A 26503-nucleotide genomic window follows, 5' to 3' on the forward strand; every position below is an offset into this window, starting at 1 on the left:
GTTGTGTTTGTGCTGTTGACGTGGAGCTGCCCTCACCTTTAGACTACACCAGGAAGTGATTGACACACACCCTCGGAGGAAACTGAAACACATACACATACACCCTTCAGTAAAGGTGAGTAACCATGAGACACGAGGATGTGGCAAAGTGTCTGCTTCTCGCTTCTTTTATTTTAGTCGACAGTAAACAGTCAAGTTACGGAGAGAAACCGAAATGAAGGCAGACTATGGCGCAGACAGATGTTTAGACGTAACCGCCTTAAAAAAAGATACTAGGAACGGGTTATTTTAATGGCGGTCAGGTTGGCACGACTCCAGCAAAAATGTCAAACGTTAACGTTAAGTTTGTGTTCAAAGTGTTAAAAATTGAACAAGCTGTGCAGCGTTTCCTCGTCGAAATGCGGAAAAAGGAGCTTATCTGGCGCTCAGACACGAGCGGTGACCCCCGCTAATATCAGTAACACATAAACACACTATCATTGTGATAAATGTGGAAGTGAGGGCTGCATTATATTTCCTTTTTGTTGTGTTTGATGTGTGTCAGGTTCTGCCCTGAGCAGCCTGTGATGTGGAGATGAAGATTGATGAAAAAGTTGTCACCTATTTTGAATCTTGCAACTCACCTGTGGACAAGGAGGGTTTCCTCTACAAGAAGGTAATTCAAATCTAACAGGAAGTAGCTACATAGATTACATGTATGGGGATTAGATCATACTTACAATGTTCTCCTTTATTTTACTTCGTCTTACTTAGGTTATAGTTTTATATGCTTTTACCATCTTTTATTATCTCTTTAACTAATTGTATTCTTGCTTTTTACATTATAAGTGTTTTATGGACTGTCTTATTCACCTTAATCACCTAGGAGCACTTGGATTGCACAGCCCTGTAAAAGCTGCCATGCAAATAAAATAGGGATGCATTTATCTTTTGTGTAATAAAAAAGATTCAGTTCAGTTCAGTTCAGTTCAGTTCAGTTCATGTCCCAAAGGGCAATTTGGGTTGCAGCTCATAGAATCACATAAAGGTAAAAACATACAACGCAGAGACATATAGTGACATAGAGACGCATCATTATAAATAACAATATAAATAGAATATGCACTAATTGTGATCATGTAAGAGATAAAATATAAGATGAATATCTGAAAATAAAAGGAAATGGTTGTTTCTTAATGATTAAAAACGTTATAGGGTCATATTTATGGGAAAATTATTTAAACAAATCTCCAAAGTAGCTACCTTAACACTAGACAAAGCTACAATTAAGTAAAATCAGGTAAATTCAAGTGCATAAAATGATCAAATAAGATACTAAAACTGTCTGGATTAAAGTTTTGATTGTTTTCCTTTTGAGTTTTGTGACAGTGTGACCTTTGACCTCCCACTAACACGGTTATTTCATCAAAGCAGTTGGGTAATGAATTGAGCAAATGAGCCGTTTGTAAGGGAGTCAGTAACACACGATTGTCCCACAGGGTGAGATAAAGACCTCCTATCAGAAGCGCTGGTTTGTGCTGAAGGGGAACCTCCTCTTCTACAAGGACAGGCCGTCGGACCGGGACCTGATAGGCGTGATTGTTCTGGAGGGCTGCACCGTCCAGCTGTGCGAGTCCGAGGAGCAGTTCGCCTTCTCGCTGCTGTGGAGCGAGCCGGGGCTGAGGACGTACAAGTTTGCTGCCGAGGACCAGGCCAGTCAGGAGAGCTGGATCAAGGCCCTGCTGTCGGCCAATCACAGCTACCTGGCCCTGCTGGTGATGGACATGGAGAAGAAGTACAAAGGTGAGAGACGAGGGAGAGGCTGGACGTCTTTATCTGTGTCTGGGTGAAAGAGAGCGGCCTTTGTTCCAGAGAGCAGCTGTGAGAGGGGTTGCATCACTGTTCACTGCTGCACATCAGATGCCATGTACATCGTGGTACAGTGGAATAAACAGGTTTTTAACCATCTAAGGCTTGATCAGAGACGGGCTGATTCAAGTCTGTGGTAGTTTTTAAAAGCGTGGTTTGTGGTCTTCCTGTATCTAATTTACACAACCTCAAAAGAGGTTGGTTTTAATGCAGGGTTGTTTATATAGATTGACATTTATACACTGCACAGTACAACCAGTTTTTATCTTCTCGTTTTGCTGCTTTCCTTGAAAATAAACGTTATTTGTATAGCACCTTTTGCAGGTAAAAACCATAAAGTGCTTCACAGTGTTAAAACAGTGGCAACAAGGCAGAGCAAAACAAAACAAGACAAAAAACATTCAATAAAATAAAATAAAGTAGTACTGGGGACAATTAGAATGCATACAAATTTAAATTGTTCATTTGTGGCCTGGATTTAGAAGTAAATTCAAATTATGTGGATTTATGAAACAGTCTCATGGACTAGATGTGTCCTGCAGACGGATACTTTTTCACTGTGTAAGAGGGATTAACACGGATTTGTGATTTCACAACACAAGCAGTGGATTTTCATCAAATCTTTTAGAGTTTGAAGTGTGTTGTTTGTGTGTGAGATGTTCTCTTACACCTCCAGAGTGGCTGCAGCTCAGGTGGCAGAGAGGATCAGGATAATTGATTGTAGGAGTGATGATTTGGTCCATGGCTCCTCGTGTCATTCTGTCACTGAGCCAAACACTCAACCAAGAAACCTCATCTGCCAAACGAATGAGTGCAGTTTCATATAACTTGGTTATGTCTCTGTCTGTCTTTGCTTCTTCCTCAGATGTGTTAGCTGCATTACCCAGTGAAGCAACCAACACTTTCACCACAACGCCGGCAGGATATCCTTCACCCGCGCTGAGCAGACAGACTTCCACGCTGCCGGTGGGAGCAGGATCTGGTCTGAGCTCCGGTCCGACGCTTCAAACTCTGGCCGTTTCATCCAAAACAGCCAGTAAGAAGTCACCCAAACTGTGGCCCAAGAGGAGTGCAAATGTGATGCCTATCAACACTCCTGCTCCACCCATGGGGGAGTGGTCAGGGGGCTGCCCAGACACCAAGGAGGATTTTAGTAAACTACATGAAGATTTTGGAAAAGAAGTCAAAGAACTGATCGCTAACTGGTCAAAAAGAGGTCAAGCAGGTGAAGCTGCAGCAGAGGAAAATTTGATCGATTTTGGATAATACATGTGAAGCATCTAAACCCACATTTCAGTGACCATGGTTACATTGCAAAGTTGTTAATGTAAATAAGAATGAAAGATGTTTCGATATATTTAAGACATACATATTTGTAGTTGTGGTTTCTTTTTTACACTCATCATGTCATTAAATGATTTGTTATCTCGTCCTTCAGTGAGCTTTGTTCCTTATTACAGTGGAGAGATTTCCTCAGGTGAAGTTTTGAAACAGTCAAGTTTTGTGAAAAAACAACCTGGCAGACAAACAAGAAGAGAATTTTCAGTGGTTATGGGACAACATCTTTCTAATGTATTTGTGCTGAGGTGATACCTTAAGATGCCTTTTTATGGTTTATTGTCATGATTGAATAATCTTTTTTTTTTCAATTAACAGATTATTCATTTAGCAATTATGATATCAACAAATAAGGATGAACCCAAGCCCATCACATGCTCCCAGAACTCAGAGTAAAATCCTCAAATGTCTTTTTTGTCCAACCAACACTGCCAACCTCAAAATATATTATATCCAGTTTATACTGACACCAAATGCTTGTATCACTTTTAATGTGTGATTGAAAGATAATATGTAATTCTAGCATTTTTGACTGGACAGGTGTTTATTTTTGATACAAAAATGGGCGTATTCATTAGTAATTAGTTGATATCGAGCTCCTACTTGTTCATATACTGTTGAATTAAACTTCCAAAACAGTCCCGGGGACTGTGGGTAAAAAAAGGACAGCAGTTGTGTGGGGGGCACAGCAGGCCAAGAAGGGTGAAGTCTGTTGAATTTTAGAAGAGAGTCAGAATGGCTGAGAAAGAGAATGACGGGGGTTGACAGAGCTATTTCAGTCTACAGCTGTCTTGTTTTTATGGTCTTTGACAGAGCTTGGGACCCTTTCTCCCTCTGTGTCTTGCTCTCTCTCTCCCTCTCTTTTCACCTTCAAGCCCATACTTGTGGCTGCTTCTCCGCTCGCGACCTTCTTCACGTAGGATTCAGTTTCTAATAGCTTCTCTGCAAATATCTCTCTCTGATTTCACATCAGCAGTGGGCGAGATGTTTGATCAGATACAATCACTTAAGTTACATGTTGTAAATATTGCTTGTTATAAAACAGTTATAAATATTTTTCCCCTTTGGAAGAAATTGGGTCATATCATGTGTGTTGAAATACAAGATCAGTTCGTGCTGCTGCTGTTTCCAATACATAGCTAAGCTGTGCTTTGACATGATTGATGGCAGCCTATGTAGCTCATATATGGCGTTTGGTGGGTGGGTCGCTGTCTCCCTATTCCAAAGCAACTATACTGGGAACCTCCTGGAGCATCCCAAATTAGTGCGTCCGTAGTGGGAAAGCTGCTCATTTAGCCCAATCATCATTTGCTGTTTGACTAATTACCACGGAATCAGATAAAAAAAAACAAAAAAACATTTGACACACTGCCTGTTGGAGTTTGAATGTATTATAAATTATCATTTTAACAGCTCTGTCCTTGTTTCTGTAATTTTTCTTCCTCAAAACTAAATTTAAAAGTTGTTAAAACTAATTTTCCTGTGACCTGGATCAGTATCAAAGAAGTGTTTTCATTACTCATTGATGGACAGTCCATGTTTCCAGAGGCCCACTCATTGAGTGTCATTACTGGATCTGGACCAATGTCCAGCAGCCAACAGTTTTCAAGTTTCATGACTGTTTATAAACCTTGATGGTTACTACTACTATCTGATAGTGAGCCCAAACCTCTGACCAAACCTATCATTTAGACAGGCGATGATTTAATGTTATGTTAACCACAAATAAGTGTTGGCAGTCAGGGCGTCCTGCTCAGTTAATTACTAGAAAGCGTTGGTCAGGCTGACTGCAGGACAACGGCACAGGTCTGCGAATGTGTATCGAGAGGGTAAAGCAGCGATGGCTCGTCTTCATACAGTTCACTGGGTTTTGTTCTGTCACAGTGAATGGAAAAGAAACAAAAATAGCCACAACAAAGACTCTCAGACTGTCAGGTGGAGGAAGAACAAGAAGAAGAAGGAGGGTACGGGGACAGTTCAGTTGTCTGTCAGCATGTCCAGTCTGTCAGTTTGGCCATATTAGTCCAGATGACACCAAAGTCAGGCCTGTATGTTGGCATTGAATTCACCTCATTCCAAGACTCCTGTGGCTTATTTTGGAGCATCGGTAAGCCGATCTGACCCACCTCCTTCTTGCTCCTCCCTCTTTCTCTTACTTTCCCTCGGCTCTGTTTTCCTTCCAAACCTGATGGTGTGGCTAAAGTTAGCCCCTTGTGGGCTAGTATATAAGGCCCCAAGGGGCCAATACTTACATGTCAGTCACATCGGCTTGGCGTAGGCTTCTCTTCTTGACCACCAACAACAACCCCAAAAACTTGAGAGATGGTGAGTGTGGCCACGTTCCTTGGAAGAACAGTCTCTAGGGATCTAGGATCTTCTCAACACTAAATCTGATGAGATGAAAGCATCACTGATGCATTTGCTATCTGGATTACCAACATCCCATCAAGTGAAATTGTATAGGAGACTCTTAAACTGAGTATCCCAAACTGTGGATGTGGACCCAGTCTCACTTTTATCTGCTGGCTTGCGCTGGAGTTTGGCTAACATCTCAATCCTCAACCAGGATAAAATATTGACATACTATGTGATTGGGGATCAATACTTTAAGATTGTAGTCCCCCAAAGCCATTATAAAAGACTTTACTAAACAATGGAATAGAAATTAAATAATCAGATTTGTTTTATGAGAAAAACAATCATCTCTTCATAAGAATGTGAGATTCTGATGGGAGTTTGTCAAAATCCACAAAAAGTAGAAATTGAATGTTTCTTTTGGAGATTTTGTTTTTGTTTATTCCAGCAATTTGAAAATGTGTGTAGAAGTAACTAAAACCTGCAGTTAAGACGTTCTTTATGTCCTCTTGGGGGCACGCTTTACAGTCTTTGCATGTTTTAGCCAGGATCTATTTGTTTGATCCATATTTTGTTTGTTTGACATGTATTTTACCGTTTGTCCTTTCTCAGGCACCCAAGAAGGCCAAGAGGAGGCAGCAGCAGGCTGAAGGTGGATCCTCCAATGTGTTCTCCATGTTTGAGCAGAGCCAGATCCAGGAGTACAAGGAGGTAAGATTTTATTCACCTCATATCGCACACTTCAGACTGTTCTAGTCGTAGCTGAAGAAGTTGAGGTCCTTCAAGACCAGGAGAGAAAAAGTACATATAGCGGCGCTCATATAACCGATGACTCCTCGTATCATTTGACTTCAGAGGTAATGTGAGGAAGCTTCCGAACGATATAGACCTACATGACAGCAAAATTGTCCTCATCAGCATGACAGGGAAGTAAATCTGAGCTTTTCTGATGACAGCAGCTACCTCTCCCCTGTGGTAGCTCAGCAATGCTCCTCAGAGACGCGGGACCCTCGCTCTGTGACCCCACTGGAATGCTGCCCAGCAGCTGGGGAGCAGAGAGAAGGTCGGAGGTAGAAAGAACCAGAAAACATTTGATGTTCGTAAATCGAAGGCTAATTACGCTTCAAAACAACTCAAGAGGAAAATGAACCGGGCCGTTCTTTCAAGATCCATGTAGAAGTGACAGACAATACAGGGGCTACAGTAGCTTGGCTGACCCTTCAAAGGCGCCAAGATGTAGGAGAACATGTGTGACTGAAGATGTAGTCATGAGGCAAAAAAGGAGGGGGTCCGTGTGGGTGGGTGGGAGGCAGGTGACAGCTGTAATCAATACCGTCTCCTTAAATGTCGCAAGGGGCTTGTCCGGCATTCCGAGACCATTTTAACACCTTAGAAAGACAAGTGGCCGACCAGCTGCCAAGTCCCAAAAGGTTTCCAATGCCATCTTTGGTTTCACAGGGTGGTACGCCCAGCTATGTGGGAAGAGAAGTGGAGAACAGCTCAACATTTACTTGTTTATGTTGGCAGGCTACCTCACACAAATAATTGTCATAAGCAAGTCTTAATGATGAAGACTTGTGAGACATGTGAGAATCTCACTTTTCACTTTTTAATTGGCTTGATTTCAATCGATAGCTGTCAAGCTCATGATTGACATCTGAGTAGGTGACAGGCCTCTGGTATGGAAACCAGCGCAACAAATCAGGTGCAAGTGAATGTATTTAACGTATTATCTCACTGTTCCCTGGCAGGCTTTCACAATCATCGACCAGAACAGAGATGGCATCATCAGCAAGGACGACCTCAGGGACGTGCTGGCCACCATGGGCCAACTGAATGTGAAGAATGAGGAGCTGGAGGCCATGGTGAAGGAGGCCAGCGGCCCCATCAACTTCACCGTCTTCCTGACCATGTTCGGCGAGAAGCTGAAGGGTGCGCCGACACACAAACTTAACTCAATGCACCCTTTCATCTTTTGAGTTTTTTTTTCTTTTATCTTTAATCTTCTATACTTGAAAATAATTGGCTTGATTTTGCTTCCAGGTGCTGATCCCGAGGACGTCATCGTGAGCGCTTTCAAGGTCCTGGACCCCGAGGCCACCGGCTTCATCAAGAAGGAATTGTGAGGGTTTTGACTTTTTATTCAGCTCTTTGTGGCATGAACCTTGATTCAGAGCAAGGATGATACTTATATTTTTTAACATTTTCCCTCTCCAGCATTGAGGAGCTCCTGACCACCCAGTGCGACAGGTTCACTCCTGAGGAGGTGAGCTCATCCGCCCTTTGTCTCTCTCAGTTTTCACATTCTGTCGTTTCCCCTCAGCCGTTCCGGATTGTTTAAGTCATTTCTTTAATCCCCCTCCCCTCTACAGATGACCAACCTGTGGGCTGCTTTCCCCCCTGATGTGGCTGGCAATGTGGACTACAAGAACATCTGCTACGTCATCACACACGGAGAGGAAAAGGAGGAGTAAATACCCTTCTCTCAAGATCTTTATCTCCGTTCAAACCCGTACGCACTCCACCAACTACCCACTCCCTCGTCTCCAACACCATGGCTTCCTTGCATACGCTCGCGCCCCAGTCACTCTTTCCGCTTGCCAGCTCACTACGAAAAAGACTTGTCTCCTTTATTGAGATACTCAGTGAGAGGACTGAAGGCTGTGGGGGTGTTTGTGTGTGAGTACCAACAGGGGAACATGGGATTATTTTCAATAAAAATAATCTTGTGATACCGAAACACTCTCTCTATCTCTGTCCCTGCCTCTTGTTCCTCCTCCTTTTCCTCCCATCACTCATTCTGTCCTTCTGTGCTGAGGCCAACAGTGCATGCATCATACCTACGTGTAGTTATGCAGTCCAGTGTATACAGCGGTCAGTAAAACAAAAAGTCTCTTGGGTGCTATGGTGCATGCACAGTAACTTGCTTGAAACAAGTAAGCAGCCTGACCCTCGTGGTATGTTAGTCTTTTAAACGGACACAGAGTGTTTAATGGATTTGTCCCTTGGTTTCTTTAAGAGAGGAGCACACAGTAAAAGAGTGGGGGTACTGTGCTATAATAGTTTCCCTACCCCTCTTTTTTAAAAATCTGTCTCTCCTTCTCTAATGCACCGGTACGAAAGGAGAAGTAGTAGAGAAAAGAGGAAAGCATGGTTTCCTAAAACTTGTAAATAGAGAAAGAGATGGTGAAAGAAGGTGGGTGGGAGGCAGGAAAGAAACAAACAAAAGTAAAACATCTTTGTTTTGGACTCTCCTTCCTCCTTCTCACTGCTGTTTCTCTCCTGTTGTTGTGACTATGTCTGTGTCTCCACTGTAACAAAATAAAGAAGCACAAATAAAATCCACTATCTTTCGTACGACACTGTGTCTGTTGGTTTAAGTGGTGGGTATGGGTGAGAGACCAGTAGATCACTGACTGCACACTGACTGTAAAATGGATATGATGAAGCACTGTCAAGGTTAGAAAAGGTACCTTCAAATGATTAATAATTATAATGGTCAAAACTAGAGAACTTGAAGGTCATCGAAAGGAAAATCTAATACTGTAGATTTGGCATTATTGCAAAACAAGTTTTCTCTCATTTTCATGACCAAAAATGTACAGAACTGAAGGGACAAAATAATGGAAACTAAAAAAACACCTTTTAAGGAAAAGGACGACACTGTCGTCAGACAAATCTCAGCCAATGAATTATTACCACCTCCTGAGCCTTTAACTGTGTCAACAGTTTCACACCATGGAAACTATGATAAAGTTTAATTAGCTGTTTAATAACGGTGTAATGATGTGTGCTAATGGGAAGATTAAGATATACAACATCAAACATCAAACATTTTTTTTGCCAGTTATCTTTGTGCATTTACACATCTGAAAAATATGGAGCCACACCAATTAGGGTAACAACACTTTGACAGTTACTGTAAATTAAGGATTATATGACAAATTCTGCAGGCCACTAATTTGATTTAACTAACTTTCATGTAGTCACACCGGGGTGGTGTGTGTGTGTGGGGGGGTAACCATACTTCATGTAACACCCTAATATCACTATTTATTTTCTATAAATAATTATAGAAATTATATAAATAAATATATATTATGAATATGTTATGTGTGTGTGTGTGTGTGTGTGTGTGTGTGTGTGTGTGTGTGTGTATATATATGTATATTCCAATTTCCCAGTATCCCAGATTGTCATGACACTTTATGAAGATATTCATAGGTCAGAGAGAATAAAGTTGGTTTTGACGATCCCTGATTTTTCTATGGTGCCAAATTGAGGTATGACATTTTTGGCTTTTGATTATTTGTCTCAACAACAAAGGGTTTTGTACTTTTGGATCACCATTGTGGCAAATCTCACATACATCTGCATGTTTTTTTTCTAATCCTGCAAGATATTAACTCTTAAAGGATATGAATGAGTTAAATTATCATAGTTATTTGCAATTATTTGTATTATTACAAAGGCATGTGGTTTTACAAACAAATAATAATATCTGACTGGGCTTGATACAGTTCATTCGCAAGGTGCAAAAGATCAATGAATCACGTGATCTAGTGACGTTACCACCCTAAACAGGATGTGAAACTGCCCAGAACAACCAAACATTCTACCTTCAAAATAAAAGCGAAAAATATATCTTATACATACCTGCACTGCCACTGACCCTACCGAATACCTCACTAACAAAACAGGAGCCCTCTCTCGTCACGGTTAAATGTCGAAACAGGCTTAATGTAAACGCGACTCACCAAAAGCTTTGACCTGGCGTTTTATTTTGAAAATGGCGGCCGGAAACGTGGTGCGAGTGTGGTGAACTTGTCCCTGATCAGAGGGCAGGAGAGCAGTGGACGTACAGTAGTGTTACAGTGAAACATTTCAGGCCCAGCTTTGTCACCACAAGCTCGGGATGTCCCCATGGTAACGCGCCCCGGCGGCTGTGGAAGCCATCGATATCGCTGTGGTGCTGCCGTGCCTTCCTGAGTCCTGACGGGCCGAGAGCGACCAGCACCAACACCACCACCACCACCACCACCACCATGGCCTCATCAGCGTTTCCCCGCTGCACATCTGTCAGACTCCCCGCTCTGGCCACTGTCCCCCTGCTCCTGCTACTGCTATCGGCGGCCGCCCCCGTAGAGTCCTCACAAGGCGACAAGGAGCCGGTTTACCGAGACTGTGTGAAGCAATGCGTCCGGACCAACTGCACCGGAGCGCGGCTGCGGGGCTTCCAGTCCACCCAGCCGCAGTACATGGCGCTGACAGGTCAGTTGTTGTTGTTGTTGTGTTGGCAGGTAACTAAGGGTAACGTAGCTGCTTAGCACTCTGTAGCATATGTTTCTTTACAAACACAGCGGCTGTAATTAACTTAGCAGTGTTGGGCACGTCACTTTTAAAAGGTATTCTACTTTAAGTTACTGGTTACTTTCTCCCAAAAGTTATTGAGTTAGTAACTGAATTACTACATCATACAAGTAACTAATTACCAGGAAAAGTAACTATTGCGTTACTTTGTTTTAAAGAAAAAGCTTAATTGTGTCAAAATTACTTTGGCTCACCCCCCCAAACCCCCTAACCCTAACCCAGAGCGATAGATATAACATCTATATCTATCGCTCTGCCCTAACCTATCGTTTACCTGGCTGGATCTAACAGTATTCCTCCGCACATGTAGCTAGCAGAGCCTGTCTGTGCGGAGGAATACAGAGTGAGTTGGTTAGTTCCAGATAAACGGCTTTTTACCAGCGAGTAGATGGACTGAAAAAAATACAACATAAACTTTAAAGGGTGTATTATTTTGTGACGGGACCTCTTGAGACAAGTAACGGCGTTATAACGGGAGAAACAGTAAAAATTTTTGATTGCTCCTTACAGAAAAAAGTAGCGCCGTTGGTAATGCCATTATTTTACAAGGACGTTATTGTCCCATAATCAGTGGCGTAGCTGACTGGTTCATGCAGATGGGGCGAGACCCTGTAGTGGGCCTATTAGGAATGCGCGATACAAATGTAGTCTAATACACAGGGCTCCAGACCAAAGCTGCCACTGTAAATGCGCACATGACAGACTGTCACTATGTGCTCAACTTCTTGCCGACTCATACACAGACTATCAGCTGTCTACATGAGACTGACAATAGACCCGTGAAATCAACAATAGGTTACCACATTGCAGCGCAGCGCTTCACTCCCCATCAATCAGAACATTTTCACAGCTGCTCTGCAGTCCGTCTCCGGACACGGAGCAGAAACCCAGGTCCGACAGTGCAATGCTGTCCCCTCCTCTCAGTCTTCACAGTCAGCAAATCAGCTCATCACGCAAGAAAGTCACAACAAACAGGTTTTGCACAGATAACTCTTAAAATGTGTGCAACACCTTCTCATCACAATCCACGCCATCTACACAGTTATCAGCTGTTATTAAAATCCAACTCATCAATAACAGGATCGCGATATTGAACCACCGCTCACATTACACAACAAACCGTTAACAATTAATCCACACTCAAAACAAAGCAACAATAGTGTTAACTGTACTCAACAAGCTATTATTACAAGGTTTACAACAGATATGACAGACAACCTGGGCTGTGCATGTGTAAAGAAGAGAGGGAGGGAGGGAGAGAGAGAAAAGTAGGTAAAACCTGTTAGCTGTTAGCTGTTAGCTGCCGTAGCTCAGCCGTTGGTCTCCCGTCAGGTAAAAGCTGCCGTTTATTCCTCAAATGAAGTTTAAAAAAAAGTTGTTGAGCCTCTCCGGTACAGTTATCCATCACTGCTGTTGAATTAGCCGCTAAACTGCTGGACGCTAAAACCGAGGGGGCGTCTGTTTGTTTACACTTCACGAAAGCAACGTGAACGTACGTGCCGCTCACACTCAGTAGAGTTACGCAATGAGGCAGCGTAGCGTCAGCCACACACACACCGTACAGTGGTTTCTGACCGGAGGTAAACAGAGAAAATCACCAAATGCTGACACATTTAAACCTGTGGTAAAGTTATCTGAAATAAAAAAATAATTAAACCTTAGATTAACTAAATAATTTAATTATTCCTGACAGTAGGTGAGGCACTGCCTCAAATGCCTCCCCTGACTGAACGTCCGTGAGACCCAGCTATTAATTGAATAACGCCGGCTATTATTTGAGGAAATACGCTATTCGTGTCTCAGTCGTGAAGCTGAGCTCCTATGAGTCTCTCTCTATGTGTGAGGACGTGCACAGAGCGAAATGATAGTGTCTGTCAATTAAATGAGCATAAACAGCCCAACCCGACGCGCTGGTTCGAGCCGGGTTCGTAATGACTAGGTCAGGCCAGGGCCGGTGTCGTGCCCAAAAGTGATCGTCTGCCAGAATCTGATTTGAGGCCGCGGGAGCGCGCACAGCAGCCCGTTGAGCGGTGGCGCTATAAAACGTCTGATTTTCTTTGGATTGAACGGTCATAATGTGCATATACACACACATTATCACAACTGTGGCCAAAAGAAGTGTAGTTTGTAGCGAAATAAGGCATGGCAATTACGTGATAGACACGTCTGCATTATGTTTGATTTAACAGCCAGAGCACTATATCAAAGCACTACCAGTTTACGCCACACAGTGGCGCCTCCTTTGTTAAGCTTTCCTCCAACTCCAAGTTACAACGTGTTTTCAATAAAGTAATGGTCACTTTTACAATGATCCTTGTGACTCTGCATTGCTTTTTTACCTTATCTGGGCCCTTCCCATATTTGGATGTGTTTTGTATCTAATATTATTGTTTATGCCTACTAATATAATACAGTTTTCACCTGCCAAAAATTGATTGGAGGCCAAATGCAGTTACTGAATGGTGATTTCTGCCTAAAATTGACTTTATCTCATTCAAGAGGTTCATAATATAGACACTGAAGCTCACAGGACAGTGTGGAACTCTTTTAAAGGACCATTACAACACAAAATGTGCCTTTTCACCTGCCAAAAATTGATTGGAGGCCAAATGCAGTTACTGAATGGTGATTTCTGCCTAAAATTGACTTTATCTCATTCAAGAGGTTCATAATATAGACACTGAAGCTCACAGGACAGTGTAGAACTCTTTTAAAGAACCATTACAACACAAAATGTGCTGTGACACCTGCCAAAAATTGATTGTAGGCCAAATGCAGTTACTGAATGGTGATTTCTGCCTAAAAATCACTTGATCTCATTCAAGAGCTTCATAATATAGACACTTAAGCTCACAGAACAGTGTGGAACTCTTTTAAAGGACCATTACAACACAAAATGTGCTTTTTCACCTGCCAAAAATTGATTGTAGGCCAAATGCAGTTACTGAATGGTGATTTCTGCCTAAAATTGACTTTATCTCATTCAAGAGGTTCATAATATAGACACTGAAGCTCACAGGACAGTGTGGAACTATTTTAAAGGACCATTACAACACAAAATGTGCTTTTTCACCTGCCAAAAATTGATTGTAGGCCAAATGCAGTTACTGAATGGTGATTTCTGCCTAAAAATCACTTGATCTCATTCAAGAGCTTCATAATATAGACACTTAAGCTCACAGAACAGTGTGGAACTCTTTTAAAGGACCATTACAACACAAAATGTGCTTTTTCACCTGCCAAAAAATGATTGTAGGCCAAATGCAGTTACTGAATGGTGATTTCTGCCTAAAATTGACTTTATCTCATTCAAGAGGTTCATAATATAGACACTTAAGCTCACAGAACAGTGTGGAACTCTTTTAAAGGACCATTACAACACAAAATGTGCTTTTTCACCTGCCAAAAATTGATTGTAGGCCAAATGCAGTTACTGAATGGTGATTTCTGCCTAAAAATGACTTTATCTCATTCAAGAGCTTCATAATATAGACACTGAAGCTCACAGGACAGTGTGGAACTCTTTTAAAGGACCATTACAACACAAAATGTGCTTTTTCACCTGCCAAAAATTGATTGTAGGCCAAATGCAGTTACTGAATGGTGATTTCTGCCTAAAAATCACTTGATCTCATTCAAGAGCTTCATAATATAGACACTTAAGCTCACAGAACAGTGTGGAACTCTTTTAAAGGACCATTACAACACAAAATGTGCTTTTTCACCTGCCAAAAATTGATTGTAGGCCAAATGCAGTTACTGAATGGTGATTTCTGCCTAAAAATCACTTGATCTCATTCAAGAGCTTCATAATATAGACACTTAAGCTCACAGAACAGTGTGGAACTCTTTTAAAGGACCATTACAACACAAAATGTGCTTTTTCACCTGCCAAAAATTGATTGTAGGCCAAATGCAGTTACTGAATGGTGATTTCTGCCTAAAAATCACTTGATCTCATTCAAGAGCTTCATAATATAGACACTTAAGCTCACAGAACAGTGTGGAACTCTTTTAAAGGACCATTACAACACAAAATATGCTTTTTCACCTGCCAAAAATTGATTGGAGGCCAAATGCAGTTACTGAATGGTGATTTCTGCCTAAAATTGACTTTATCTCATTCAAGAGCTTCATAATATAGACACTGAAGCTCACAGGACAGTGTGGAACTCTTTTAAAGGACCATTACAACACAAAATGTGCTTTTTCACCTGCCAAAAATTGATTGTAGGCCAAATGCAGTTACTGAATGGTGATTTCTGCCTAAAAATCACTTGATCTCATTCAAGAGCTTCATAATATAGACACTTAAGCTCACAGAACAGTGTGGAACTCTTTTAAAGGACCATTACAACACAAAATGTGCTTTTTCACCTGCCAAAAATTGATTGTAGGCCAAATGCAGTTACTGAATGGTGATTTCTGCCTAAAATTGACTTTATCTCATTCAAGAGGTTCATAATATAGACACTGAAGCTCACAGGACAGTGTGGAACTATTTTAAAGGACCATTACAACACAAAATGTGCTTTTTCACCTGCCAAAAATTGATTGTAGGCCAAATGCAGTTACTGAATGGTGATTTCTGCCTAAAAATCACTTGATCTCATTCAAGAGCTTCATAATATAGACACTTAAGCTCACAGAACAGTGTGGAACTCTTGTAAAGGACCATTACAACACAAAATGTGCTTTTTCACCTGCCAAAAAATGATTGTAGGCCAAATGCAGTTACTGAATGGTGATTTCTGCCTAAAATTGACTTTATCTCATTCAAGAGGTTCATAATATAGACACTTAAGCTCACAGAACAGTGTGGAACTCTTTTAAAGGACCATTACAACACAAAATGTGCTTTTTCACCTGCCAAAAATTGATTGGAGGCCAAATGCAGGTACTGAATGGTGATTTCTGCCTAAAATTGACTTTATCTCATTCAAGAGGTTCATAATATAAACATTAGAGCTCACAGGACAGTGTGGAACTATTTTTGTGAAGTCATTTTGAGCAAAAGTATTCATCTCTGTGCAGTACCAGAGGCGTAAATCAATTTCTGGCAGGTGAAATACCCTGATTTTTACATTGTAATGGCCCTTTATGCGTTTTTCAAGTGGTAAAAAGCACTGGTTGAGGTCAAATCTTGTAAATGTTACTCTGCTGAGTGATATCAAGTCATTTTGAGCAAAAATATTCATCTCTGTGCAGTAACAGAGGCGTAAATCAATTTCTGGCAGCTGAAATACCCTGATTTTTACATTGTAATGGCCCTTTATGCGTTTTTCAAGTGGTAAAAAGCACTGGTTGAGGTCAAATCTTGTAAATGTTACTCTGCTGAGTGATATCAAGTCATTTTGAGCAAAAATATTCATCTCTGTACAGTGCCAGAGGCGTAAATCAATTTCTGGCAGGTAAAATACCCTGATTTTTACTTTGTAATGGCCCTTTACACATTATTCAAGCACTGGTTGACATCAAATCTTGTCAGTATTACTATGCTGAGTGATATAAAGCCATCTCGATTCAAAATATCTTTATTTGCCTAAATACAAGCCAGATATAAATCACCATCTACCCAACAACAATAGGCCTATTAGGCTACTGGACACACAGGAGGCTATCAAACACATAAACAGAGAGTTCAGTGTCTATATTATGAACCTCTTGAATGAGATCAAGTGATTTTTAGGCAGAAATCACCATTCAGTAACTGCATTTGGCCTCCAATCAATTTTTGGCAGGTGAAAAAGCACATTTTGTGTTGTAATGGTCCTTTAAAATAGTTCCACACTGTCCTGTGAGCTCTAATGTTTATATTATGAAGCTCTTGAATGAGTTAAAGTCAATTTTAGGCAGAAATCACCATTCAGTAACTGCATTTGGCCTACAATCAATTTTTGGCAGGTGAAAAAGCACATTTTGTGTTGTAATGGTTCTTTAAAAGAGTTCTACACTGTCCTGTGAGCTTCAGTGTCTATATTATGAACCTCTTGAATGAGATAAAGTCAATTTTAGGCAGAAATCACCATTCAGTAACTGCATTTGGCCTACAATCAATTTTTGGCAGGTGAAAAAGCACATTTTGTGTTGTAATGGTCCTTTAAAAGAGTTCCACACTGTTCTGTGAGCTTAAGTGTCTATATTATGAAGCTCTTGAATGAGATCAAGTGATTTTTAGGCAGAAATCACCATTCAGTAACTGCATTTGGCCTACAATCAATTTTTGGCAGGTGTCACAGCACATTTTGTGTTGTAATGGTTCTTTAAAAGAGTTCTACACTGTCCTGTGAGCTTCAGTGTCTATATTATGAACCTCTTGAATGAGATAAAGTCAATTTTAGGCAGAAATCACCATTCAGTAACTGCATTTGGCCTCCAATCAATTTTTGGCAGGTGAAAAAGCACATTTTGTGTTGTAATGGTTCTTTAAAAGAGTTCTACACTGTCCTGTGAGCTTCAGTGTCTATATTATGAACCTCTTGAATGAGATAAAGTCAATTTTAGGCAGAAATCACCATTCAGTAACTGCATTTGGCCTACAATCAATTTTTGGCAGGTGAAAAAGCACATTTTGTGTTGTAATGGTCCTTTAAAAGAGTTCCACACTGTTCTGTGAGCTTAAGTGTCTATATTATGAAGCTCTTGAATGAGATCAAGTGATTTTTAGGCAGAAATCACCATTCAGTAACTGCATTTGGCCTACAATCAATTTTTGGCAGGTGTCACAGCACATTTTGTGTTGTAATGGTTCTTTAAAAGAGTTCTACACTGTCCTGTGAGCTTCAGTGTCTATATTATGAACCTCTTGAATGAGATAAAGTCAATTTTAGGCAGAAATCACCATTCAGTAACTGCATTTGGCCTCCAATCAATTTTTGGCAGGTGAAAAAGCACATTTTGTGTTGTAATGGTTCTTTAAAAGAGTTCTACACTGTCCTGTGAGCTTCAGTGTCTATATTATGAACCTCTTGAATGAGATAAAGTCAATTTTAGGCAGAAATCACCATTCAGTAACTGCATTTGGCCTCCAATCAATTTTTGGCAGGTGAAAAAGCACATTTTGTGTTGTAATGGTTCTTTAAAAGAGTTCTACACTGTCCTGTGAGCTTCAGTGTCTATATTATGAACCTCTTGAATGAGATAAAGTCATTTTTAGGCAGAAATCACCATTCAGTAACTGCATTTGGCCTCCAATCAATTTTTGGCAGGTGAAAACTGTATTATATTAGTAGGCATAAACAATAATATTAGATACAAAACACATCCAAATATGGGAAGGGCCCAGATAAGGTAAAAAAGCAATGCAGAGTCACAAGGATCATTGTAAAAGTGACCATTACTTTATTGAAAACACGTTGTAACTTGGAGTTGGAGGAAAGCTTAACAAAGGAGGCGCCACTGTGTGGCGTAAACTGGTAGTGCTTTGATATAGTGCTCTGGCTGTTAAATCAAACATAATGCAGACGTGTCTATCACGTAATTGCCATGCCTTATTTCGCTACAAACTACACTTCTTTTGGCCACAGTTGTGATAATGTGTGTGTATATGCACATTATGACCGTTCAATCCAAAGAAAATCAGACGTTTTATAGCGCCACCGCTCAACGGGCTGCTGTGCGCGCTCCCGCGGCCTCAAATCAGATTCTGGCAGACGATCACTTTTGGGCACGACACCTGCACAGTGCACACAAACAGAAACAGCGCGCGGAGGAAAAGAGCGAAGAAGAGGGGGGCTGCAAGGGGTACTGCGACGGGTTCAATTGACAGTAGCAAAGCAAACAGATTTGCTGTGGTTCTAGCAATCGGTCCTCAAGAACCCCCTTGTCAGTGGGCCTATGGTGAACCTGGGCCTGGGGCGCCCGCCCCACCCGCCCCCTACCTGGCTACGCTACAGCCCATAATATACCCGTATCATACACTAAATGTGACCCTGGACTGTCTTTGGTGATTATTTGTGTTTACTTGCTCCGAGGAGCATGACAAATGGCTTTTATTTATTCATTTTTCTCATCTTTGAGGTTTCATGAAGCATGTCTTGCTGCTGTACAGTAAAGTGTAACGTTAGGCCTACAGCTTTGAAAAGTTGACAGACTGGTGTTTCAGGAATGACCAGGTGCGACAATAGGTCTATTGTAACTCCACCCTAGTTTCATCATTGACAATTGAGCAGTATAGGTGTGTGTGTGTGTGTGTGTGTGCTGGGCAGCTCCAAACACTGTGATAATACTCACCTGCCTCAGCCTCCATGACTATGGAGGTGATAGACTACAGTCAGATGCAAATTAATGCTGTAGTGAGTGACTTGACAATACAATAGACTGGGACACCATGCCCTTAGTTTCTGTATGTATAAGATAAACCAGTTGATTGAGCTGAAACCAACCAATGGGAAGGAGTGTCCCTTTTTCTGTTGCTGCAAATACAAAGAGAGCGCATTTTGTCCCTAATAACGAATCTGCATTGGAATAGTTATAACTTCATAACAATTGCAAATGGAGCTAAATTGTATAAGTCAGTCACTTGGAAAATAATGGGCAACTTTTCTGATATTCAGTTAATAGTTTCAATGAGTTTTACAAACTCACAACACTAAACATCTGCTTGTTCTACTTTATCAATGGATATTATATTTGTCTTGCATAGACAGAGCAACCAATGTGAAGACATCGCCCTGGGCTCTGAAAAACTGCAGTGATTTTTTTTTTTTACACTATTTCTCGAAAAACAATTTCCAGAATAGGAGACTGATTATTTGTAACAGTTTCCCTTCCCTCACTCTTCTGTGTCGCTGTGTTGCAGGTTGGACATGTCGTGATGACTGTCGCTATCAGTGCATGTGGACCACAGTGGGCCTTTACCAGGCTGAGGGCTACAGGGTCCCACAGTTCCATGGCAAGGTTTGTTTTCATCACAAAAATGACATGAAACATGAATAAAGTGCCGGATCCTCTCCATCTGCACCTCTATTGGTTTCATCTTGTGTTTTTGTTTCTCCTAGTGGCCGTTTGCGCGCTTCCTTTGTTTCGAGGAGCCGGCGTCTGCCCTGGCCTCTCTGCTCAACGGCCTGGCTTGCCTTCTCATGCTGCTGCGCTATCGGAGCACGGTGCCACGCCAGAGCCCCATGTACCACACCATCAACGCCTTCTCTCTGGTGAGTCCAGTTCACACAGAAATGCACCAGTGTGACTCTGTATGACTCTGTATACTATTTACATGAACAGGCATGTAACAGGAACCTGTGTTTGTGTTTTTATTTTTAGGTATCTCTTAATGCCTGGTTGTGGTCCACAGTGTTTCACACCCGAGACACTTATCTCACTGAGGTAATGATTTAAGTTAAGTGGAGTCTCTGTCAACTTGAGGCTGCATTAAAGGGACAATGAGGAATTTTGGAAAAGCGAAGCGTTTTCACACTACATTTATGAGCCTCCGCGCGCACCGTGAAATTCTTTGACCGGCGCAAGACAGACGCATGTTTCCATTCATCAAGAATTAAAGTCAGAGGTTCGAAGACGATCAGATACTGTCGTAGTTCCGACCATAAACGGCGTTTCGGTGGCGTTATTCTCATGACTCGCCACGAAACCGAAAGTAAGGAAACGCTGGTCGGCTTGACCAGCATTTCCGCCACCACTAATAATAACAAAATAATGATGGAAACAAAACGATATATTTATCAAAAATGGGCCCATTAACAAGTGTGGGTAACATAGATTCATCCACATTAATATGAGACTTTTTTATTGTCACGGAATTTTTCGTTCTGCCGATGGAGAAACTCCTTGTTGTCCCTTTAAGTGACCAACCTGTTCCAACTCTCTGATAAATGTAATAATCTCCCATCTTTACCATCCCAGTTTGATCTAATTATTTGTGAGAATAAAATCTGTCCAGTAAACTCTAACAAAGTTTCATGATAGCTGCACAGACCAAAACTAAAACAAAGATTTGAGAGCAGCTCAAAGCAAGTCTCTTTTTTCCCACATCACAGATTCATTATTTATTTAAAAGAAAAACCACTAGATGCTGTTTCATTGTCAACCAAGTGTCATACCACTGAAGTATCTTTCCAACTGTTCAGACCACCTGCTGAGATCAGTGCTTTGTTGTTCTATTGGCTAAAGAGCTTAGACAATCAGTAGCATCCTAATGTCATTACTGACAAGCAGCCATGTGCGCTGCGTGTAACATGCTGCACAACAGACGCGTCTTTTTTCCATGAGCTTTGATGCTGATGTCAGTAAACGTCTCATCTGTTTTTCCTCTTTCAGAAAATGGACTATTTCTGTGCGACAGCCGTCATTCTTTACTCAATCTACCTATGCTGTGTGAGGTAAGCTCTGATACAGGAGTTCCACGTATGACCCACTTCATCAATTAAAGGGATAGTTCACCCAAAATTGAAGTTTCACTCATTATTTACTCACCCTCATGTCGACTAAGGGCTGGGAGAAGTTTCAGAGTCCTCCGTGGCTTCTTTGAGTTACAGGGGGTCTCGGCGTAACAGTGCATGTCCATATAACGGTTGCAAATGGATACCAACTGTCTTCGTAACAAAAAGACACACCAAAAAACATCCAAATACCTCCATGCTGCTCGTATGTAATGTCCCTCTTGTATTGAAGCCCCGAATGCGAAATTGTCCCGAAAAAAATTCAATAAGTCTATATTTCAAGCTTGTTTGTAGCGGAAGCTCCTCTTCCTGGTTCGTCAAATTTGGACGAACCAAGGTCTGTCCTCTTCCCAGTTCGTCCAAATTTGACGAACCAGGAAGAGGAGCTTTGAGAAGCTTCCACTACAAAACAAGCTTGAAATATAGACTATAGAATATAGATTTCAGGGCTTCAATGCAAGACGGACATTACATACAAGCATGGAGGTATTTGGATGTTTTTTGGTGTGTCTTTTTGTTACGAAGAAAGTTGGTATCCATTTGCAACCGTTATATGGCCATGCACTGCTATGCTGAGACCCCCTGTAACTCAGAGAAGCCACGGAGGACTCTGAAACTTCTCCCAGCCCTTAGTCCACATGAGGGGGAGTAGATAATGAGTGAAATTTCAATTTTGGGTGAACTATCCCTTTAAATGATTTCTCTTCATATTCATATTCATATTGTCTTAACTCCTCTCTTTGCCAGAACACTGGGTCTGAGGCGACCTGGGGTGTCCAGCATGGTGGGAGTCCTGCTCATCTTGGCCTTTACCTCGCATGTGTCCTATTTGACCTTTGTCAGCTTCGACTATGGCTACAATATGGCTGCTAACGCCACCATCGGTACGGCGAAATCCCTCAAAGTCGCATTAAACATGCTCCCTGTCTGTCACTTCGTCTACTCTGCAGCCATTTCCCAGTAAACGCTGCTGAACCCCCCCTGACCCTAACTCTCTCTGGATGTTTCCAGGCATGGTGAACCTCCTGTGGTGGCTGTGTTGGTGCTGGCAGAACCGGAGGACGCTGCCGTACTGGTGGAAGTGCGGCCTGGTGGTGCTGCTGCTGCATGGTCTGGCCCTGCTGGAGCTGCTGGACTTCCCCCCACTGCTCTGGGTGCTGGATGCTCACGCTGTGTGGCACCTCAGCACCGTCCCAGTGCACTTCCTTTTCTACAGGTTCGTCCGCTCCTTTTTTTGTAGCTTTACTGTAGAGAAACATTCATGGCAGTTACTAAAGAAGAGGGAAAATATGTATTTAAAAATGTGAGCAAGAAAAAAAGGTTGCTTTAATCTGTGTTTGTGTGGAAGGAGAGAATAAAAAGAAAGACTAATACCTGATCAATGATCCTTACTTTGTTCTCTCTCCAGTTTCCTGATAGACGACAGCCTCTACTTATTAAACACAGAGAAGATGGGCGTCAAAGTCGAGTAGGAGGTGCTCATCGCCTCTTCACCACGCCTATACCCTTGCACCCCTCCAATCAGGGCAGCTGGACACCCAAACACGGAAGTAGCTCAGCCTCCCAGATGACATGCATGACACTACTATGACTTCCATCAAAGCAGCCTTTGTTTACATTCTTTTTTGTTTTAGATTTCTTATATTTCTTTTTTTTTTTTTTTAAAGAAAAAAGAGAATTATCACCATTGATGCTTGTTCTACATAACTTTGCCTTGTGCTCACATGTGTGCTACCAGTCTTTCGCCATCTGTCACAAACACAAAGGAGCAAGTTTTCAGTGCTTCCGACCGCGATTTTCCGGGCGCACGTCCTGCTTCCTTCCTTGGTCCGTCGGCTCTTCCTGAACTCGCCCCTCACCCTCACCTGTCGCCGGACGTCCAACACACTTAGCCCTGCACTAGACGGCAGTTTGCTGCGGCTGACAATAGATGGCACCAAATCATTTGCGAGGCCGGCCATCATTAACCTACTGCGTGTGGTACGACATGTGTTCAGGGTTCATCTGTGCCAAAAGTGGACTGGCGGACACAGAGAGGTGCCCCCTTGTGAAAAGGGGAGGGGGGGCTGCCAGCAGATTGATCTAGAGAGAGGGGGAAGGGGTTTATGTTTGGAGGCTATTCTAGCTGACTGTGTTTTTTTTTCTCTTTTCTCACCATCACACCTTTTATTTTTGTGCCTCTGTTGTTTCCATTGCTGCTTTTCTTATGTACTGTATTATCATTTTAAACATTTATTTTTTATTTTTCATCTGCTGCCTTAGTTTAAGTTTTAATTCCATTGTTGTCGACCAGTCCGTGCTTTATTCTGTTGACACTTTTACTTTTACTGTTTTTTTGTTTTTGTTTTTTAGGGGGGGGGGGATTCTTGACGCTCATGAAATGGAAATGTTATTTTTATTCACCTGGATTGCCTTTTAGAGTAAGGGAAAGAAAAGGGAGAATGATTGAGGTAGGAATTGAAAGCATTAAGAGTTTCTAATAAATTCTGGGGGGGGAGAGGGTGTTGGTGTGAGAATGAATGTGGGGGTGTTTGTTCAACACCGAGGGTTTCGATCTGGTTGCATTTCATTGCTGCAAAGTTCCCCAGAATGACACGCACACACAGCCAGCTGCTTTACAGACACCTGCCCCATCATGTTAAATACTCAGCTTCCCTCCATGTCTGCCTTACATACTGTAACACAACCTACAAGCATCTTTCTTCTTTTTTGTTGTTGTAGCAAATCAGTATTTTTTTTCTTCTCTGAGCCAAACTCTTGAATTCATACCATGTATGTCTTCACCCCTCAACGTCCCTTCCCTATGTGCACTTTACGGGCGCGTGTGTGTACATTTATGTGCGTTTTTTTTGTCGTTTTGTTTGAAATTCTGCCCATGCCTTTGTATTTCTGTGTGAGAATGTGAACAATGGCCAGTATGTGTGTACAGTACACGTTGCCTTGACTCGACATTGTGTGTTGTTTTTGCCATCATGAACGGAATCACTGTGTGTGTGCGTGTGGGGATGTGGATGCATGAGAGCTGGAGTGTGCGTGATCCTTTTGTAAAAATACTGATGTGCGAGTGTGTTTGTGTGTATGTATATGTTGAAGGTTTGCTGCCTAAATGCGTGTGAGACGACGGGTAAATTTAGCTTTGCTGACAGCCTGTGATGGGGGTGGGGGAAACAGAGGACAAAACTCATGGAGAGGTTGTCACTGGTCCTGGTGGCAAAGATTCCTTAAATCACGAGAGGGATATGAAAAAATCAACAGTACATATTTTATTTGATGTTGACCAAAAGTGTTCATATTGGTTAATAGTTAATATCGGTTAATACTTATTAACCATTGGGATTCATGAAATGTTGTTTCAGGCCAAGTTATAATATAAACATCTAAAAAGCAAACAGAAAGAAATGGCTATTTGAATAAAATCTCATCTTAATAAATAACAATCATAACTTTTTCAAAACTGCAAATGCATAAACCACTGTGAAGAAAATAACTTGCTGAATCATTACAACATTAGTCTCTGTGTTCTGAGGAATTAGCATAAAACAAACTCTGGTTTTTGCTCTGTAAATCATTTTCGTCGTTCATTTCCTTCTTCCTTAGTAGTGACCACATCTCTCCCCCTCTCCCAGTCATCTGCTGCCCCCTGCCTGCTGCCCTGTGCACCATCACCTCTCCAACTCAGTGCACTTTCCTCCACCTCACATCTGATATTTGACCAAAAATGAAAAGAAAAAAAATTAAAGAAATGGAACAAATAAAAGTGTTCTTTGTTGATAAGGAATGTGGCTCTCCTGTGTGTCCTTCCCTTTGTTGTTTTTTTGTCCTGTGATTGTGATTCTCTTCCTCAGTTATCTGCCTGACTGAATCTTAGTCCTCCAAATACACCAAAGTCAGAGAAGAGCTGATACATTATCTCGTATGATCTCATTATCATAGTGCAAAATTTAACAACTATGACATGTATTTTATCCATGCACTAGTAATAATTCATCCTTTATTTAAAAGTATATGACTATAAAAAAATATCACCGGTGCAACATTTTTTATTTTTTTTTAAATTACACGTCTTAAAACTGCTAGTTAGAATAAGAAGTTTTAGTCGGAAATACTGATATGTCATTAAATCTTACTGATACAGTGGGTCTCATTTTAATCACAGTATGTACAGTGAAGGGATCCAGATGTGGGAGGCTATGAGATGCATGATGGGGAAGGAGAGAAGTTATATTGCTACTGCTATACGAATCTGATCTGAGTCTTAGGTGACTGATAACATCTGAAAAACATCGAGCCTCATCTAAATTTCGGTAAGTAGTCTTAGATCTAAAAGTTTAGAAACCAGTAGTGATGCATGCTGTAAAAAACAAACAAACAAAAAAACTTTCCTTGTTCCCAAGACTGAATTTTATGCAAATGCAACTTCCTTATGATTGACAGTAGCTGATTAATTAATGAGCAATATATCTGCAATCTTCCAGACAGCATACGCAATCAAGGTGCAAACAAAGCATGGCACCTCTGGGACAATAAAAGAGACTCCAGTGAAAGTGAAATGTACCGTCTGGCTCGTCCCTCCCCTGCTCCGCTGCAGCCTGAAGGTCCTGCTGACCTTGTACCATTTGTGCCAGTATTAAATGCACAGCCTTTGATTATGTCTCTAATATCACCATAGCACATTCCTCTGGGCCTGTGTTTGTTATGCCTGTTGATCTAAGTAAGCAAGTCAAAGTGGGTGATGATACCGAGTGCCCAAAACAAGCCCCACTCAGACTTGCAGGAACTTTATTTTATTTTTATTTTTTTGCAGCCTGTGCACCAGTTGTCCTTGGACTCTCTCACTTCTAGACAGTATCTCTCACCCATTTGCCAGCCTCCTCACTTTTCAATCCACAAAGCCACCAATGAATATTAAAGCTTCATAAATCCCTGACAATTATAGCCACGTTTTTTTTTTTTAAATTAAAACTCTCCTTTGTATGATTTGGTATAAGTTCAATAGAAAAACTGACTTGTGTTTATTATTTACACAGCTGAGCTCCACATGCTTTTACCATGTTTCCACAGAACCAACAAATTTCACCCGAGATCCGATGCTTGAGACCTCCTCATAAAAATGTGGTCTTATTCGTTTAACAGGAGTTTACGGCTGAGAAAACCGCACAACCATGAACACTGAATTGGCTCCATCCATTGAATACCTC

General features: G+C 41.5%; 3 protein-coding genes across 3 annotated transcripts; all 3 read left to right on the forward strand.

Moving 5' to 3' along the window:
• Positions 1-111: 111 nt before the first annotated feature.
• Positions 112-3341, forward strand: LOC146968126 (sesquipedalian-1-like). Its single transcript, XM_085762143.1, has 3 exons — positions 112-655; positions 1479-1782; positions 2714-3341. The coding sequence occupies exons 1-3, from the start codon at positions 575-577 to the stop codon at positions 3112-3114; spliced, it is 786 nt and encodes a 261-aa protein (XP_085618269.1). The 5' UTR covers positions 112-574; the 3' UTR covers positions 3115-3341.
• A 2097-nt stretch (positions 3342-5438) lies between these two features.
• Positions 5439-8898, forward strand: mylpfb (myosin light chain, phosphorylatable, fast skeletal muscle b). Its single transcript, XM_085762144.1, has 6 exons — positions 5439-5511; positions 6154-6252; positions 7293-7473; positions 7585-7663; positions 7759-7807; positions 7914-8898. The coding sequence occupies exons 1-6, from the start codon at positions 5509-5511 to the stop codon at positions 8013-8015; spliced, it is 513 nt and encodes a 170-aa protein (XP_085618270.1). The 5' UTR covers positions 5439-5508; the 3' UTR covers positions 8016-8898.
• Positions 8899-10347: 1449 nt separating this feature from the next.
• Positions 10348-25083, forward strand: pgap3 (post-GPI attachment to proteins phospholipase 3). Its single transcript, XM_085760991.1, has 8 exons — positions 10348-10812; positions 19712-19809; positions 19911-20063; positions 20173-20235; positions 21184-21245; positions 22053-22189; positions 22317-22521; positions 22714-25083. The coding sequence occupies exons 1-8, from the start codon at positions 10587-10589 to the stop codon at positions 22775-22777; spliced, it is 1008 nt and encodes a 335-aa protein (XP_085617117.1). The 5' UTR covers positions 10348-10586; the 3' UTR covers positions 22778-25083.
• The last annotated feature ends 1420 nt before the right edge of the window (positions 25084-26503 follow it).

This window comes from Trachurus japonicus, chromosome 19 (genome assembly GCF_045865225.1).
Source record: "Trachurus japonicus isolate A0001 chromosome 19, Traja_1.0".
Lineage (NCBI taxonomy): Eukaryota > Metazoa > Chordata > Actinopteri > Carangiformes > Carangidae > Trachurus > Trachurus japonicus.